The 19,349-nt window shown below is 38.1% G+C and overlaps 1 protein-coding gene across 2 annotated transcripts; it reads left to right on the top strand.

The window, feature by feature from the left end:
* Positions 1-769: 769 nt before the first annotated feature.
* Positions 770-15,692, top strand: LOC131985038 (probable C-mannosyltransferase DPY19L4). Of its 2 annotated transcripts, none has more exons than XM_059350057.1 (19): positions 770-1,108; positions 2,562-2,735; positions 3,369-3,490; positions 3,575-3,665; positions 3,783-3,904; positions 5,102-5,247; positions 5,523-5,646; positions 5,726-5,860; positions 6,590-6,721; positions 7,006-7,107; positions 7,210-7,283; positions 7,401-7,559; positions 8,579-8,698; positions 8,794-8,914; positions 9,174-9,230; positions 9,328-9,410; positions 9,495-9,627; positions 10,195-10,353; positions 14,260-15,692. In XM_059350057.1, the coding sequence occupies exons 1-19, from the start codon at positions 1,018-1,020 to the stop codon at positions 14,422-14,424; spliced, it is 2,310 nt and encodes a 769-aa protein (XP_059206040.1). In that variant the 5' UTR covers positions 770-1,017; the 3' UTR covers positions 14,425-15,692. The 2 variants fall into 2 exon arrangements, with proteins under 2 accessions (XP_059206040.1, XP_059206039.1); XM_059350056.1 differs by having other exon boundaries at positions 3,366-3,490.
* Positions 15,693-19,349: the final 3,657 nt, after the last annotated feature.

Raw genomic sequence — 19,349 nt, 5'->3', positions numbered from 1 at the left:
CAAATATTTATGTTTTATTCACATAAAAACCAAAAGGGAATTGAACATTTCGTCACACTGTTAAAATAATCGCATAAATCATTTTTTGTCGAAATTGTTTTTTTTGTTGTTGCCCTAAATCATCTCCTCATGACGCCGGCCACCTATGGTAAAATCGCCTACATCTTCAGTTGATCAGATAATGTGATTTTACCCCTTCAAGATAATGGTGTGTGACATGCCTTTGTGACTTAAGCAAGATATGGTAACACTTTATTTTAAAGGTGCTTACATAAGATTGACATGAGCGTGTCAAAAACATGACATGGGATGTGTTATGAACATTAATGACACTTTGAAGTAACATTAATGCTCATGATACTTGTCATGTCATGTTTCTGACAGGCTTGTTATGTAGACACCTTCAAAATAAAGTGTTCTCTTGCTTTAGTCACAAAGGCATGTTCAAAAAATTGCCTAAGTCATTTATTTCTCTAAAGTTACATAATTTACACACAGTGTTATTATTACTATGCCAATAGCCATCCTTTGTTACATCCATTTTGAGTGAAATTATCAATAAATGTTACACTTTTGGTGGAGTTTTTTGTGTTTCCTGCAAAACTTGAAAAAAATGAGTCAGGCGATTATTGTGTGTGTGACGAAATTTAACAGGTTTTTTTTGTTTTCTTAAATTGAATGATTTTAATGGGAAGTTTGGTCCTCACTCTTCTTCGCTGCTGTAGCAAGCAGCAACTTCCGCTATGTCCCTGTGGTCGCAGCCCAGCAGCAGCAGCAGCAGCAGCAGCTTCGCTAAGTTCAGTCCTCCACACAGATAACACCGCAAACCATGCGACCGTTTAACTGCTGCTTTCCGACTTCACACAAGGAAACATGATTTAGAAAAAGGGGAAGCTTGTAGCTCGGCTTGCCACCTTCTTTTTTATTATCACAAAGCGGAGTGGTGATTTGAAGGCTAGCCGTGTGTTAGCTAGCATGCTGCTGTCTCCACTCCTCTCGGATTAAATTCATCTCGTCATGACAGAGTTAAGATGTCGAAAACCGGACACTTTGGAGGAAGATAAAGGAGAGCCTGAGCTCCAAAATGAACCAGAGGAGCAGACGACACGTACGTTTATTTAGCTAACATAGCAGTTTGCTATCAGAGAATCAGTTACTGCAGCTTCCTGTTCAAAAAACAGCTTTTAACTTCAGTTAACTTTCTACAGAAACACTAACCGCCTGATCAAGATTGTCATTTAACCCTTTATAGAGAGCTGGGGGTTGTGGGTGCTGATTTTTAGGGGGAGATAGCAGGTCAAAAATAGATGTCAGATACAGTCATGAAAAAAAATATGAGACCATCCTTGTTTTCTCTTTTCTTTCTTGTTCTTTTAATGCCTGGTACAACTAAAGGTACATTTGATTGGACAAATATAATGATAAAAACAAAAATATCTGATAAGAGTTTAATTTAAAAGCTGATATCTAGCCATTTTACCAGGTTTTCTTGATAATGATTTTGGTTATGATCAACAAAAAAATGAACAAGAAATTGAAGAAAAAGGATGGTCTAATATTTTTTCCATGGCTGTATATCATTTTTAATTTTATATTTTTATTAGTAGAAAGGAAGTTGTTCTGCTAACACATATGAAGTGTCATAACTCAAACTATCATCTTCGTTTTAAAAATGTTTTTTTTTTCACTCTTAGTCATTATTTTAAAGCCTCAGTCCATCTACATATTAAAGACAACCTGTGAAAAACATAGGATATATTTCCAAGTTAGCTAGTATGATTTTGGTTATTATCCAGAAAACTGGGGGGAAAAAATGGAACTCTCACACACTTGCCACCACAGACTGATAAAACTTCTGCAGCATCTTACTACAGATGTCCAGAGATCTGAGCTTCCTCAAGAAAAAGAGGCGACTCTGCCCCTTTTTGTAGAGAGCGTCAGTGTTTAGGGACCAGTCCAACTTATTATCCAGGTATACACCTAGATACTTAGAATTTGGTACCACCTCAATGTCCACCCACAGGTATTCACTGGCTGAAGAGGGGGCTTGAACCTGCGGAAATCTATGATCAGTTCCTTAGTCTTTGAGGTGTTCAGTAGGAGATAGTTCTTGTGACTCCAGTCACTGAAGGCTTTTATCAGATCCCCATATTCAGGTTCATGTCTATTCCTGATACACGCCACAATGGCAGTGTCGTCGGAGTACTTCTGGATGTGGCAGGACTCAGAGTTGTATTTGTGTACAGTGTGAACAGGAATGGAGCCAGTACAGTCCCTTGTGAAGCTCCTGTGCTATTCAATCATGTCCCAGAAACACAGTTCCCCAACCTGACATACTGTAGTCTTCCTGTCAGGTAATCTGTGAGGTAATCATTGTTCTATATGTAACAAGGAGACTTGTGGCCACCCATAGAGCTCATTTTCATTCAAATATGTATTAATATGTTGAACTTTGGCGTGCTATTGGTACCAATGGTTTCCTCAGATCTCGTCTCATATGATTTGATCAGTGGAAGGCTCAGGGGGTAAACTACTCTATATCTGTTGCTACACCTGACCAGGTACTGAAGAGCCGGTGAACACAGAGGAGGAGGGGAGTGTGTCCATTGGTGGAGATGGAGCTGACAAACAGCAGAAAGATGAAGGTGAAGTTAAGGAAGAGGATGCTCCAAAAAAAGAGGAGAAGTCAAATATACCGGAGTCACCTGTAAAAAGACCCAAGGGCTCTTCTGCATGTAAGTTAATGTCCTGTATATGGATCTGTCTTTATACTTACAGCACTGCTCAATGTAGGGTTGATACAGTGATACATGTACAATGTTGATACCACTGTCCAATAAGTCCTATAATGCATATTTGGTATGATACTTATCTTTTTCAGATTTAATATCTACTACTAAAAAATAAATGGTTAAAATCAAGCAAATATATTCTATTAATAATCAGATATTAAGCAAATTCTTTTGTCAATTAATCAACAAATAATTTAATTGGCGTTTAATTTACCTATATTAATATATTTTATTAAAATCTCAATAATTGTGTATTCAGTAAAATTTCAACAAATTTAAAAAGTACCTGTTAGAATTGATTTATTAATCTGCTCAGTTTATTTATTATCCTCAAGGTCCATTTAATTTCTAACTAACTAATTGATAATTGTTACACTCTATAATAAGAGACAAATACTTGTTTCTCCAGTGACTCTACAATCTTAATGATGATATTGCAGGATAGTTACACTTTAAAACTATCTGAGGTCAAATTTTTCCTTATAAAAAACAGACAAATTGTGTTTAACTCATAGTAAATCACTTTGTAATGTTGTGGTATGTGAAAAACACTGTTATATTTCTGCTCCTCAGCAGGTTTCTTGCAGCGCCTGGTGAGGGTTTTCTTCGGATGTCTGGCAGCAGTTGCCTGCGGCATGCTTTATGCAGCTTATCTGTCTGCGTATCATGATAGGAAGTTTTGGTTTTCAACTAGACAGGTGGGCGTTTTTCATAAGTCCGCTTCATTATATTTCAACTTCACTACCATATAAATTCTAAGATTCACGTTAATGTTTTCTCAGGAGCTAGAGCGTGAAATCACCTTCCAAGAAGGCAGCGGGATCTATTATTACTACTACAAGCACATGCTGACTGTACCATCCTTTGAAAGAGGTACGTGTATCCTTTAAAAAATGAAATAAATACAACCTCAAAACAGACACTTGGGGCTATGAGTGCCACTCTTTCCTTGTCAATCAACTCTGTTGTTATGATGTTTTTGTTTTCCAGGGTTTTATGAGCTGACGCTGGATAACAAGACTGTTTCAGGTCAGACTGTCAACGCAGTGGATCGTTTGTTTCTGTTTCCAGAGCTCATCACAAGCTTCATATACAGAATCACTGGCAGTCAGGTGAGTTTTTTTGCTGTTTGATTTGATTATCAGAGTTGAGCGTACTGTAATACCTTCGTGACATATTTGTTTATCAGATGGTAATATGAGATAGGAGGTGCACATATGTTTCCTTAAGAACAAAGATGCTAAATCGTTACAATCCATTGTCTTATAGCAAACAAACACTGGCCAACAGAGTGTAAATAGTTACATCATTTCTGTCATGCACCGTTCAGCCTGAGATTTATGCAAGGCGAAACAGTAAACATTAGCTAAGACCAATTTAACTTGTTTGCTGCTTGTTTTAGTACTGTGATAGCCAGTTAAATTTGCATTTTAAGATTGCGTACATATGACAGATTCAGTGATGTATGTCAAGATCCTCAGCTTTCCAGTGCAATTCCAAGACCACAGCATGCAGAAATTTACAGCCATTGCGTGGTTTCTGCTGATCTGTTGGAAAAGGAGTGACTCATGGGTACCCACAGAATCAATTTTGTTTCAGATATCTTGAAAATGTCAGTTTTTCCCTGGCCAAACCTTTACCTAATTAACCAGCCTTCCATACAAGGTGTCATGATACTGTTGGTAGCAATGCATTTCTGTGTTTATCAGGCTACATTGGTGTCGACATTAAACATGATGTACACATCCTTAGATTTAAATTTGAATAATTTTAAGAACAAACAACTATCACATACAATTAAACCAAATAAACTATACAATATTTAGATATTTAGACATAGTCTGTATAAAATGAATAAACTGACCACATGCAATGCATTTCCTAGGTCTTCTACTTTCATATGATGGTAATATTTTTTTTTCTCTGTAGTGTTCAGACAGTTTGCTACAGTCTCTGGGGGGAAAAAAAGAATGTCAGCTAGGGCTTCTGGCAGGCTGTTGAAACTTGAAGGTGAAGTTTGCCACCTAATAACGGCATAAATCAGTCAAAGCATTGAGCCAGGAAGAGTGGAAAGAGGTCAAACTTTTGCCTGGCAATGAGCGAATGCTCATGGGGCCCAGCACCAAACAACATGGACTTGCTACTTATTTTGTCAGATTTTGCCTGAGGTCTTATTTAAGTTATGCTAATGTAGCGCTTTGTTTTTTTAATTGGATTTCTGGCATTGATATAGTTTGTATATCCCTTGCTTTAAATGGCTGTACGCTGCATTTACAGTGATAATACTCTGCTTCTGTCTCTGCCTTCAGGATTTTGTGGAGCCAATCTACTTCTATGTCGGAGCTGTTTTCGGGCTCCAGGCGGTTTATGTCACCGCCCTGTTTGTGTGTAGCTGGGTGATGAGCGGCACCTGGGTGGCCGGCATGTTGGCTGTGGCCTGGTATGTGATTAACAGGTGAGAGGCATTCTGCAACCCGGTTTCGCTGTCAAATTTTAGCAGTTAAGTACCTGCCTTGTGACTTCAATCATACGTCTGTTCTTTCTTTTTCTTCCTGTTTCTTTCCTACTTTCTGACAACAAAACCAATTTGAAAATGTGACATTTATGCCTCTGATAAAACAAATACAAATCTCAGTGGTGAAGCATAATAATGCCCTGTAGTTTCAGATCCCAGTTTCACTTGTTTTCTCTCTCTCTTCCACTCAACAACTCTTCTGTGGGCCATTTCAGACCAGACACAACCAAAGTAGACTATGCCATTCCTCTGCGGGACAACTGGGCTCTGCCTTACTTCTCTTGCCAGGTTGCAGCTTTGACTGGATTCCTGAGTCATAACATCAGCTCTGCCACTGAGGTGAGGTGATCCTCTACTAAATCCAAGTTAGGCCAAACTCTGCATTTACACACGTTAATCAAACTGTATTTCTCTGCAGATGTTTTGCTATCTTACCATGAGTGCCACCACCCTGACCTTCCTCCTGGTCTGGGAACACAGCCACTACGTGCTCTTCATCCAGGGCCTCTGTCTTTTCTTACTCGACTCTTTTGACCTTGTGCCATCACGTAAGGTAAGGAAGTTGTTGTTATTTATTTTCTCTTATTCTGGTTAGACAGGACACAAAACCACAATTTGTCATTATTACACTGTGTTTATTTTCCCTCTGCAAATGAACAGAGATATAACATGTTAATTAGTAGATTTTAGAGTTGCTGATAGGCAGATTTTGCTATCTTCATAAGCTGTTTCTCACAGTTTTTATGCTAAGCTAAGCTAATTGGCTGATGCCAATAGCTTAATATTACAGGAGACATTAAGGTAGTGTCAAACTTCTTATCTGACTCTCAGCAAGACAGCAAGTAATTACCCAAAAAAGTCAAACTAAGTGTTTTAACCACTTTACTCATGAAATCAGCTGTTTTAGTATTACTGTTCACTGGAAAAAATTAAAAACTCTTTTGGACTCAATCCAGTTATAAAACAAGATAATCTACTTCTAAAAAAAAGTATAATACAAATTATATTAATATTGCCTAATCTATATCTCACATTCTGCAGAAAACTTGGGTTTAAACGGAATTAATAGTCATGCAAACAAATAAGGTGCACGGCATTCGAATGTTGATGCAGAATTGATGTCAACATTATAAATCAAGCTTTAAATCTGTGAAATATTTGGTGCAGCCCTGGTTTAAAAACCTGTTTGTTCAGTATATTTAGATCCTGTGTTGATCCCACAATCGTCCTCAAATATTGTCTCTCTTTTTCTCTCCATCATCTCTCCGTCTGGGATGTAAAGATGGCTGACATCCACAAAGTGTACCTCAGCTCTCTGTTCCTGGCCTACTTGTTCCAGTTTCAGAACCCGACCCTGCTCAGCTCGCCTCTGCTCAGCCTCCTGATTGGCTCAGTGCTCGCGAGGTACTTCCAGGTAGAGTTAGCTGCTCCCTCATGTCAGAGCTCAGTCATATTACTATTACATTTGGTTTTTACTCAGTGTTGACACGATTATATAAATCATTTGGTTAACCGATAATACCCAGTTAATTGATAAAGGATTAATCTTTTAACTAATTCATCCAGTTAAAAACATAACATTTGCTTCTTCCCAAATGTGACAATGTTCTATTTTTCTGTGTTTTATCAGTAATAAAACATTGCCTTCAGTGTTTAATTATGAATAAACACCATCTCTGTACTATATTTCTGTTGCAGCAAAAGATGAAGATGGGACCTCTTGTTGCCAGAGTGATGAAGCTCTTCCTACATTTCCACCTGGTCTTTACCACAGGGATCACCTTCAGTTATTTGGTCAAGGTAAAAACACCATGGAGGACATGGGTTGGCTGTCTGTTAATCCATCTTGTGTAGTTTTTATTCATTAAGACGTTATTAATCATCACTGTTTTCCATTTACAGAAACTTCTGCCTTTAAGTGAGAGTGACTTCATTTTGAAGTTCCTAGAAGTCAAATTTGGGCTCAACACAACAACGTGAGTTAAAGCTAAATGCAATGCAGGCTGATCATGGGTTTAGATAAATGTTGGCTCTGGCTGTATAAGCTCATCTAATGTAATCTAATGTCAATGTTTTCTTTCCTTCTATTTCAGTGACTTTATCACAAACTTCCTCCTGTGCCAAGAGAGCTTCCAGGCACCCGGTCAGGACTTGTATCTCAGACTGACGCAGGCCTCAGTCCTTCCCTTCTACTTCCTGGTGCTCACTGTCTGCCTGCTGTCCACCCTGCAGACCATTTACAGAAGACTCAGGTCAGAGACTCCTCTGTCTTTCTAAAAATGTATTTGATAGAGCTGGTGATCCCAGCTTGAAGTTTCTGTGCGTGAGTCAGCATTTATCATGGTTTCCCTTTTGGCTGATGGCTTGATATGAAGCTTTTTTCCTGTCTTGATATAAGAGCCTGGCCTTTCAATTTGCGAGCATGATTCATTGATTTCAAGTTCAGATTTTGTAATTATTTCCGTCAAAACCATCCCTTACATGATTTTCTTGATAATGACCAAAATCATTATCAAGAAAACCATGGAAAATGGCCAGATATCAGCTCTTCAATTAAACTCTTATGAGCTATTTTTGTTGTTATCATTATATTTGTCCAAACAAATGTACCTTTAGTTGCACCAGGCATTAAAATAAACAAGAAACTGAAGAAAAGGGGTGGTCTAATCATTTTTTCAATGACTGTATATTGTTGGTTGCACCGATTTACTGTACCTTTTCCTCACACTCAGGTTGCTTCTGGGTGTGGATATTTTAACTGTCCCTTTTTATTACAAAATCTGTAAAGAAAGCAAGAAGGGCTGCCTCTTGTCAGTCTATTACTCAACTAACTGGTTGTTTTGGTCTTATTCTACTGTAAGTCTTTAGCCGGTTAGTCATTTTTTCATGCCAAATAAATTATTTCCCAAAAAATATTACAAGTTTTGTAGTGGTGTTTCTGCTGGAATCTTTATAAAGAAACTATGTTTTAGAGATCTGTCAACTAAAGCAACTGTTAGATTAGTCGATAAAATACAAGGAGCTTTCGGCAACTACAAATTTGTTCAGTCAAGAACAGACTGAAAAGCAAGGAAAGTGTATATATAATCAAGCCTTGGAGAATGGGAATGAATGAACGGGGTTAAAGAGTAACGGCGGAAGCTGAGAGCAGGAATTCTGTGCAACCAACAGTATACACAATGAAATCATGCTCTTAAACTAAAAGACCACGCTCTTCAATAATGATGTGGAATGATGTCATGATGCTGAAAGCATTTTTACTTTCATACAGTGGCCAGCCAATGAGAACCAACCTTAAACTTGAAGATGGACGAATAGGAGAGCAGCCAGAGGTCATCTATCACGTTTTTCACACGTTGCTTTTTGGAGGCCTGGCGCTGCTGTTTGACGGGTATGTTCATCAGAGGAAAAGTGTCTTTTAGAATTTGAATTTCTAACACATTTGTTGTGCCACATTCAGACATGGAGTGTTCTTTTTTCATGCAGGATGAAATATTTATGGACCCCGTACGTCTGCATGTTTACAGCGTTTGGTGTGTGTTCTCCGGACCTCTGGATGACTGTGTTTAAGTGGCTCAAGCTGAAGTCAATCCACCCTGTAGTACTAGTAGGTGGTTTCTCATATTTACTTTTGTGGATTAACACTGTGCTCCTTCAGTTATACAAAGGTGCAGGACTTTTAACAGACATTTCTTCCAGTTAAATTAAATCGAAAGGGTGTTTTAAATACCATTAATATCTAACCTGCCGGGTTAGTTGCTACTTATCAAGTATTATGACATAGAGTTGCAGAAAAACTTCCCCATCACTTTTATTAACCACCCAGGTTCTTGCTTCATGTATTAATTGTTGTTTTTACTCTCCAGTCTCTGATCCTGAGCACAGCGGTTCCTACCATCATTGGTTTCAGTTTGTGGAGAGAGGTGAGATTTTCACATCATTTCAAAAATATGTTCAGAAGCTTTTAATGTCAGACATTTAAAGTCACATTAAGTCTTCCTGCTCTCTCCTGTTTTGCAGTACTGCCCTCGCGTCTTAGCAGAGTTGTCTGACCTGCAGGAGTTTTACGATCCAGACACAGTGGAGCTGATCAGCTGGATCAAGTGAGTCATCAGATCTCTACGCATTTTCAAACATATCTGTAAAGTCTTTATCGTGGCATCTAACATTTTCCTCTTGTGTTGCAGGTCACAGGCTCCCGTGGCGGCCGTCTTTGCAGGAAGTCCTCAGCTGCTGGGAACAGTCAAGTTGTGTTCAGGTTCAGCTGTGACAAGTTTACCACTTTACTCAGACATCAACCTGCTGAGGAGGACTGAAGATGTGAGTGAGATGAAAGGGACAAAAGGAGACTTTTGTTTGACTTCCATTAAAAGGATTTTAAAAATGACTAAAAACTTTCCTTTTTAGCAAAACTTTTGTTTCTTGCCCTCTGGATGGTTTCTATATATTTTTTCTTTCTGTTTTTAGCTGTTTTTATATTGTTTTTTTTAATCCCTTATCCTTTTTTAAAAATCCTTTTTATAATTAGAATGTTGTGCTTTTGACCTGTAGCACTTTACGATTTACTTTAATGTAAAAGTGCATTATAAATAAAATGTAGTAGTAGTAATTTTAAACAAAGCCACATAGCTCAAGTCATTGGGTTATAAAGAGGTGATTTAGAGAACAAATTGTTTCCATTAAAAAAAGTCAGCAAAATGTACTATAGTAGTGCGTCAAAAATAATTAGGCTTTGTTTCGTGTTCTATATTTCTCAACCCTCATTCCTGTCATCTCATTACAGCCTATACTCTATAAAAGGCATAACAATTACAATATACAAAATATATTCAGTATTTAGATATTCCTTATAATATTTTAAAACATATTTTTTCCCTGTGTTTGTAGACCTACCAGGTGTATGCAATGAGATCTGCAGAGGACATCTACAAGATTCTGACCTCTCAGAAGACAAACTATGTGATCATCGAGGAGTCGATTTGTAACGAGCTTAGTCATAATAAAGGCTGTCGGATCAAAGACCTGCTCGACATCGCCAATGGACATGTGAGTGAAGACACTTGTTCTCATTTTACCACAAGCTGCAGATTCCCTCTCTGTATGTCTGGTAATATGTGTTTTAAATGGTGCATGTTGTTTCCATGAGTTGAGAACCATGGTTTTAAGTTTGTCCAAGGAGGTTTTGAATAATTTTTAAACAGACCAAGTGTTGGGGGAGTGCTGTGAAGTGTACACTGTACAGCTAAGAGTCAGCACTTTTTGGATATTTGGGACTTGCAGTGACAGTTTAAGGGACGGCCACAATGTTCAACAAACATTTGGGGGTTTCTGCAGTAGTAGAAAAATAATCTCACTAAAGATCCTAACTCTTTCAACAACTACATCTGGCAGAAACCAACGTCATTCTGAATGATTTAGTCTGCTATATGTCTCTTAAATTAGCATGTAACTTTAACAAGTTCACTCACAATCCATAAAACTACCAAGAGTAGTGTTACTGCAGAAGGCAACTTGTGTCCCACAGAGATAGTTTACGAAATCCACTCAACGTCAGTTGTAGAGTTAAAAAACAACTATTCCTTATGAATCACAAGCAGGTAAATTGTTGGATAGTATGAATTGAACAGGACAGGACAAGATATGAAAAGTGTGTGACTCCACAGCTCGTCTAGGCTCTACTGCCGTCTCAGTTCTTAAATTTTTTACAAGCAAAATGCACGGAGGTTCGCTCTCTTAAAGTGACAGGACGCAAATTTCAAACAATAAACAAAATAGCCTGTTCCAGACATGAAATGTATTCTTAACATTCTTGAAGTGAAATGTATCAAAATATGTACTTATTCAGTGTCATTAATTCACTTAATAATCTAACCTCACATATTATAACTCAAAGAGGTACAAACAAACACAAGCTTCGTCCCAAACAAGTAGAATGTAATATAGACAAAATGATTGCGTCGATAAAAGTAGATAATACAAATGCATTTTTAAAGTCCCTAATTCTTAGGCCAGGTGGGCAACCAGGCTTACAATACACTGGATGAATCCTTTTTAGTGGGGCGGATTAGCTGAACAATCGTTCACTTTGTGATAAAAGCATGAAATTTGGTAGATGTGTTGGTGAATATGTTTCAAACAAATCTGGATATTGGGCCACCTCAAAAGCGCCCCCTAGTGGCCGTGGCAGGCATTTGTTATACAAATGAATCAATTATGAATAAAAACTGCCCTTTTAATAATACCAACTGGTGATGAATTGTATATTTTTGGAAAGCCTGATTAGTCACCTTTACAACGAGGTACAGCTTATAAGGATCGTGCATTCATGGAATGAGCAACGGGGCTAAACGTGTGGGTAGCACCCCCAAAAATGTGCATCCCCTGTGGGGCGGATTAGCTCAATAAATCACAAGAATTGTTTATTTTGTGATAGAAGCACACAATTTGGTGGATGTGTTGGTGGATATGTTTCAAACAAATCTGTATATTAGGCCATCGCAAATTTGCCCCCTAGTGGCCATAGCAGTCATTTTCTTATATATTCACAAAAAATATTTAAATTATTTCTTAAAATATTTAAAAAATCTAAACTAAATATACAAACGTAAATTAAAAAATGTAAATACACATATTAAATTAACAAAAATCCAGTTAGACACTCTTTCAGTTATTTTTCCTGCCCCACCACAATCGGGCTAGCCATCGAGCTAGCTAGCAAATGAGCTAGCTAGCATTTGCTTCCTGGGACAAGCAGTGCAGTGGACTGTCCATCAAGGTATGTCTAAATATTTTATTTCACCTGTTATAATTATGAATAAAATATGCTATGAACATCATAAAGGCTAAAGAGAAAAACAATCATCATGGGCCTTGGCGGAAAAGTAAATTAGCAAGATAGCAAAAATAGGTACTTAAGCTAGGTAGTTAGCTTGGAACATGTATCTGTGGCTGTTGGGTGTGAAAGCTTAATAAGACACTGTTAAATTATGTCCTGTGGAATGTGGACATCCCTCTCTGCACACACACACACACACACACACACACGCACACACTCCTCTCCTCCACTCTCCTTTGCCCATGTGGTTCTTTGTTTCTTTTTTCAAATGTATTTTTAACTCCATCACAGTTAGTCAGGCGGCTTAGGACCAGATTTGAGAAGAAAGGGGACACGCCGGACAAAAGCACCAAAATTTTTCCACATGCTCTCTATCACCAAAGGTTTCAACTTTTGGTAGGAGCCACTTCATCAAGATTGCAGATCGGAGATGGCAGCCATATAAGCCATAAGCCATAAGTCTATGAGAACCAATATATCTTCCAAGCCACTTAGAAGGTCAATCTTGGTGTCAAAATATACATTTTCTGGGTCAAAGAATCATTTAAAGCTATTGAGAATATCACTGGATGACTCACTGTAAATAATTTGTTGATCAAGATCTGACATGAGATGAAAGTGTACCCTTGATTTTTTTGAGCAGTGTACATGGCAGCTAATCCACACTCTCCCGTGAACATTGATTCCAAACAGTTTCAACTCAGGATACCCTGCTGCAGCACTTGAAGCGAGTTGCCCAGTCTTTGTGAAAAAGAACATATCTATTTGATCAAATAATCATCTAGTGATATTCTCAATAGCTTTAAATGATTCCTGGACCCAGAAAATGTATATTTTGACACCAAGATTGACCTTCTAAGTGGCTTGGAAGATATAGCATTTCTCATAGACTTTATATGGCTGCCATCACCGCAATCTTGATTAAGTGGCTCCTACTAAAAATTGAAACCTATAATGATAGAGAGTATGTGGAAAAAATGTGGTGCTCTTGTCCGGCGTGTCCCCTTTATTTGGCTAAGCCGCCTGACTAAGTCACACATCTCAGTACAAGGATTTTGCCAGAAAGAGTAACCTGCTACAAGTAACCCTAGTAGAATTTTTTAAATGTATGATTTTTTTCTCTGTCTAAATGTGTTTTGTTTTTATTGTTGCAGGTCATACAATATTGAAAATTATTTTTTCTTTTTAAGGAGCAACAGAAGAATACAAGCCAAAGAGGAGGCCGTAGCCTGTGAATGGGAATATCAAGACCTAATAAAATGTTATACAAAGTTAATGTTCTTTTCTATTAGACTGTAATAAAGCTTTTGTCACTTTAACATGTCTCTAAATTATATTTGTGGTGCTGAAAACATGAAACAGCAGCTATAGGGTAGGCAAAGCATTCCTCGCCAGTAACCACCGGCAGCCATTTTTAAAAATGGCCGCTTTTAAATGGCCATTTTTAAAAATGGCCGCCACAGCCATCAGAATTTTTTTTTGCGATGGCCCAATATCCAGATTCATTAAACATGTATTCAGCAATGAGTGTACCAAATTTGATGCTTTTATCACAAAATGAACGATTGTTCAGCTAATCTGACCCACTACACAGGGGATGCACATTTTTGGGGGTTGCTACCCACACGTTTAGCCCCGTTGCTCATTCCATGAATGCACGATCCTTACAAGCTGTACCTCGTTGTAAAGGTGACTAATCAGGCTTTCCAACAATATACAATTCATCATCAGTTGGTATTATTAAAAGGGCAGTTTTTATTCATAATTGATTTATTCGTATAACAAATGCCTGCCACGGCCACTAGGGGGCGCTTTTGAGGTGGCCCAATATCCAGATTTGTTCGAAACATATTCACCAACACATCTACCAAATTTCATGCTTTTATCACAAAGTGAACGATTGTTGTAAAATATTGAGCTAATCCGCCCCACTATTTATGATATGAGAGTTCTTCTCATCTAACTCTTAGCATGGAAGTGAATAAATCTTCTTTTAAGCCCATTTGTCCTACTGTTGCATAGAAATTACCATTAGGGACTGCTTGTAAAAACTTTTAGTAAAGTATTCATTATCACATGAGTTTTAAAGAAACTTTTCTTCTTCTTGTCTCATTCAGGTCGTTTATGACAAAGGAGAGATTTACTCTTTCTCCAAACACGGAAGATTCTGCCACGAGATAAAGATGAACTACTCGCCCTACACGAACTACTTCACTCGGGTTTTCTGGAACCGCTCGTTCCACGTCTACAAAGTGAACTCTGTCATCTCTTTTCAGTACTGACCGCAGCTCCCGCCTCCCTACTGAGACTTCCAAAGAGCCCGGTTCTGCTCTTCCCCAGTGTTTCACTCCACATCCACAACGTCACACGGAGAACTGCAGTAATGTCGCAGCGTGTGCTCAGAGAAATGTCTAATCACTGGTATCTTCTGCATGCTGGTGTAGATAGTGAAGCTGCAAATGCAATCCAGCAACTGAGCACACTGTACTTGTTTTGGTTAAACATTATTTGATCAAAACAACATAAAATGGCCCTATTGAAGATGCCACAATAATCACTGTACTGTAGTTTTATAAGCCATGTGTTGCTGTTACTGTGATGTATTTAATGAAGGAAGACGTTGGTATGTGAGGTCTTTTATCACTTTGTTCAGAAGCCGGCAGCAGCTGTGGTTGCTGACATTTTTTCAGACTCTGCAAAAGGGAAGTGGGTCAGTAAACATGTTAAAGGAAACCCCCACCTCAGTGGAAAGCTTTTAAATATAATTCCTGGGGTCTTCATCAGCTGGTGAATACATCTGAATTTTGGCAGTATACCTGTGACACTGGAAGTTGTGATATCTTACATGAAATTGCGTCAAAAACCATGAATGAAAGGTGAATATTTGTGGAGAGACTGTTTGTTTTTAATGTGTCATATGTGCTCTGCTTTTCCTGTTGTAACCACATTTTTTTTGTGATGGAGCCACTTTGTTTTATATTCCAGTGTTGACTGATCAACTCCAGGACAAAAGAAACGGCATCTGTGAACTTTCTTTTAGCCTTAAAGGGTAGTGGAGGCTGGTTCTGAAGCTACTCATTTCAGTCGCTTTGTCCTCATCTGGATGCCTTATTTTGAGATGTGGGAACTGACATCTCTTTATCCATCACACCTCTCATTATGTCTGACCGTTTCTCCTCCCCTGGTTCTTACCTGAAGTCTTTGGTGGTAAATTCCTTCTGGTGCTGTCATGCAAGTCTCACCAGTACCTGTCCCTCTGCAAAAGGCCATGTAGTGAATATTAGGTTTTATGGAGATACGGAAAATAAAAGTGTGAATGAATTGAAGAACACAAAGCTGATCTCTTGTTTTGCCATTTGGTGAGGTGGAATTTTATCTTGCTGTTTATGCTTTAAATGTCAATTTTATGTCAGATATTTCCTTTATTATTTCCTTAAATACAAAAGTGTGTAAATACACACCTGCAGAGATTTTTTAAAATTATTATTTTGGCTGATAAGATGTTTTTCCAATACTGTCAATACTTTTTATTTTTTTATTTTAACCTTGTGTAATTCCTTCCAGCTTCAACTTACACACATTTCACAATTATCATTTTTTACTACCCATATTAAAATGGCAATATCTCAGTATCCATTTTCAATTATATATTCCGTACCTTTTTTCAATTCACTTTGCTTGAATTTGCTTTTATCTATTCTGCATGAGTACCTCGAGCACTCCCTGGTAATTATATTTTTTGTATAATTTCCTTAAATCTTTTTTCTGGGTAAATATTATCCCAGAAACAAGATTACAAAATACGTAATTGCAAGTTTAACCTGAATTCATTAATGTGTATCACTTTAATGTAGCAGCCTGTAAAGGTGAGGCTTTTGAACTTTGAAAAATATATCATAATTTATTAGCTTATTTATATTTTGTTTGAATCTAAATCTGGAGAGTGATTAGCAGTGGTGAAAAGTAACTAAGTACATTTACTCAAGTACTGTACTTAAATACAATTTTGAGGTACTTTTGCATTTTTCCATTTTATGTAACTTTATACTTCTACTTCATTACATTTTGATGCAAATGTACTTTTTACATTTAGCTGTCAGCTTGAGTTACTTTTCAGGTCGAGATTTAACATGAAAACATGATACATTTAAAGTGATTACGCATGTTTATAAATTAAACCAAATAACAGTATATTCAGTAGTTAAAATGAGCCCTATATTGGCAACAGTAAAACGCTGCTTACATAAACGTATCAAAAACAATAATCTAATATTTTATTTGACAGTTGAATGGGTTCATTCTGCATAGTGAGTACTTTTACTTTTGATACTTACGTACAATTTTGATGCTGATATTTTGTACTTTTTCTTCAGTTTTAAATGCAGGGCTTTTACTTGTAGGTTAGTAATTTCACAGTGTTGTATTAGTACTTTTACTTAAGTAAGAGGTCTGAATACTTCTTCCACCACTGGTAATTAGGGCCTCGGGGCAATCGCACCGAGCACTGGTCCCATACAGCAATAGCTGTAGGGACCAGTGCTCAGGGCGAAAAAATAATTCTGAGATAATGGGTGTGTATTGCACGGAATGTTCGTGTCACAGTGTGTGACATCATCGCCAGAGTGTAGAGGGAGAGAATAAATTGTCAAAAAATAAATTTGAAAACTGTGCTCCAGGCCGCAAGTTCCACTCTACAGCGATAATCTATACATAGAAACGTAGGAAAATTTGTCTTCTCCCTCACAATCCTCTGGTAAAGCTGTTAGAGTTATAGTTTGGGCGTACGACACACAGATGCGCCACCAACATGCACCAACAGCCTCATTGGCTCCCATATTAAAAACGCAGGAAGATTTCGTAAAAAGTGAGATTTAACATTTTTTTTAGATCGCTCTAACAAAGCTATTTTTTCATTTTTCTTAAAAAAAAACACATGTAGACGTTCAGGAAGAACTCAATGCTCAAAGCGAAGTCGGATCAATGATAGGTATTATGGTTTTGCCAAAAATGCTTTCTGTTCGAGGCCAGAAAGTCTGTCCACCTCTGGCTGCTGTCACTCTTCCGGGACATTGGCAGATGTCAGTTAATTCTGTTGATTGCTTTGATCTGATTGCCTTTGATCTTTGATGTGATTACAGTTACAGATACACACACACACACACACATGCGCGTAAGCGCTCACACTCTATGAGGGGTATTTTATGCCAGCACACTATACTTAAACGCCTAAAACACGTCGCCTGTGCCAGCATAAAGTCTGATTAATAGGCGTGCTTACAGACACGCGTATAGTACACCAGATGACATGGGTGACGGGTGAAAAGTGCCACGAGCGAACGTAGTGGACGCCTGTGTGTGTGTGTAACGCGTGTACGTTAACAGTGTGTTACTCAGTGTAACAGTTCAGCTGTTACACAGAGTCTCAGCTTCATATGGTATTGTTTATAAGAAAGCACAACTTACAGATGAACTCCAAGCCCCCACAGAGCTGTCAGGATATTTCTATTATTTTCAGGCCAGTTTTTATTTTCTTGTTAACGAAATCTCTCTCTCTCTCTCTCTCTCTCTCTCTCTCTCTCTCTCTCTAGGTTTGAATGATATCGAATTGATATTTAATGATAGCAAGGGTGAAAGGGATAATTAAAATAATTTCAGCTACTTAAAAATAGTAGGCTAATAGTAAAGTGCAACGCTCACAGCCAGTTCCCAGCTTCGCGCGCGGACATACAGTTCATTACGCACCAGCTGTAATTAGGTAGGTTTACCTGCCTGCAGAAGCCGTAATCGCTGTCACCCCTGAATATTAAGTAGCCATGCGGACAGCAGTCCGTTCACAATATGATTCCATCGGACCTTATATCTACACTGTTTAACCCAATTCGGCACTTATGCACAGTCCCATTATGTTTTACAGACATTCGTAGTTAACTAATGAGGTAAAACATTTTGTTTAAGCTGCATTTTGCTGATTTTCACTCCTAAAACAGGCTAATTAAGCCTCCGGTTTTGGCCGGAAAAACGTTAAGTTTATCTGGTACGTACGAGATAGTCTTTCTCTTCATCTATAAGTTGTGCTTTCTTATAAACAATACCATATGAAGATGAGACTCTGTGTAACAGCTGAACTGTTATAGGCTTACACGCGTTACACACACACACAGGCGTCCACTACGTTCGCTCGTGGCACTTTTCACCCGTCACCCATGTTATCTGGTGTACTCGCAATACGCGTGTCTGTACGCCTATGTAGAATTGTACTTAACAGTCACGCGGGTCTTCATGTCACGTATTTGAGGCGTAGTTCACCCGTCACGCAGCCGTCACGTAGGCGTATGTGCAACAACGCGTGTACAGCGTCTGCGTGACGCCTGCGTGACGCCTGTCTGTCCATTGAAAGTGAATGGAATTTACACGCGCACGTTAGACGTTTGATGTCATCGCATAGGCGCTGTACACGCGTTTTAGTATAGTGTGCTGGCATAAAATGCCCCTCATAACACTCCTCACACATGCATACACATGCTTCAAACACACGCGCACACACACAGGTAACTTTATGTGATTTTAATTACAAACACACACACACATGTAACTTTATGTGATTTTAATTACACACACACACACACACACACACACATTTTGAGGTTAAAGGGCATAGTTTGAAATCTCTGAAGAATCTCATCATAGCGTACACACACCGGCAGTAGCCCCCGTGGCCCTTTCAGAATTTCCCCAGAGGAAATTTTCTAGTTTTAGTTTGTTAGCATGCTAAAATTATCTCAAAATGATGGCAAAAATCATACACAGTTATATACAAGTTCAATTTTGACCTACAATCAAAGTTAGTCAAAGGTATACTGTGAACCTGCATACCAAATTTCATAGCCATATCCAATAGTTGGAAAAACTTCTCAATTAAAACCAAAAGCGAAAATATAGTGAGTGAGCGTGATGAAAAAAGTCAGGATCACCAGAGTCATTCAGGTTCATCCTCTGGGAACCACAGATGACTCACCTATGCAGTGACTAACTGAATTTGCCATCACTTGAACTATACAATTAATTCGTAATAGATTTTTCTCAAAATTAATATTCTCGTGAGTTTTTCTACAATGTTCTGATTTAATTTAGCAAATGCTTTTATCGAAACTTCATTGGAGAGTATAACACAAACAAATATCTATTCTGGTCTTGAACCATAACATCA

Source organism: Centropristis striata, chromosome 14, assembly GCF_030273125.1.
Source record: "Centropristis striata isolate RG_2023a ecotype Rhode Island chromosome 14, C.striata_1.0, whole genome shotgun sequence".
NCBI classification, from domain to species: domain Eukaryota; kingdom Metazoa; phylum Chordata; class Actinopteri; order Perciformes; family Serranidae; genus Centropristis; species Centropristis striata.
This window is presented reverse-complemented; position numbering and strand designations above follow the sequence as displayed.

Excerpts from the sequence above, each read along its gene's own strand:
- LOC131985038 (XM_059350056.1), top strand. The coding sequence starts at position 1,018 with ATGACAGAGTTAAGATGTCGAAAACCGGACACTTTGGAGGAAGATAAA. Across the intron at positions 9,231-9,327 it reads GTTTCAGTTTGTGGAGAGAG|TACTGCCCTCGCGTCTTAGC; the intron begins GTGAGATTTTCA and ends CCTGTTTTGCAG. Across the intron at positions 9,411-9,494 it reads GAGCTGATCAGCTGGATCAA|GTCACAGGCTCCCGTGGCGG; the intron begins GTGAGTCATCAG and ends CTTGTGTTGCAG.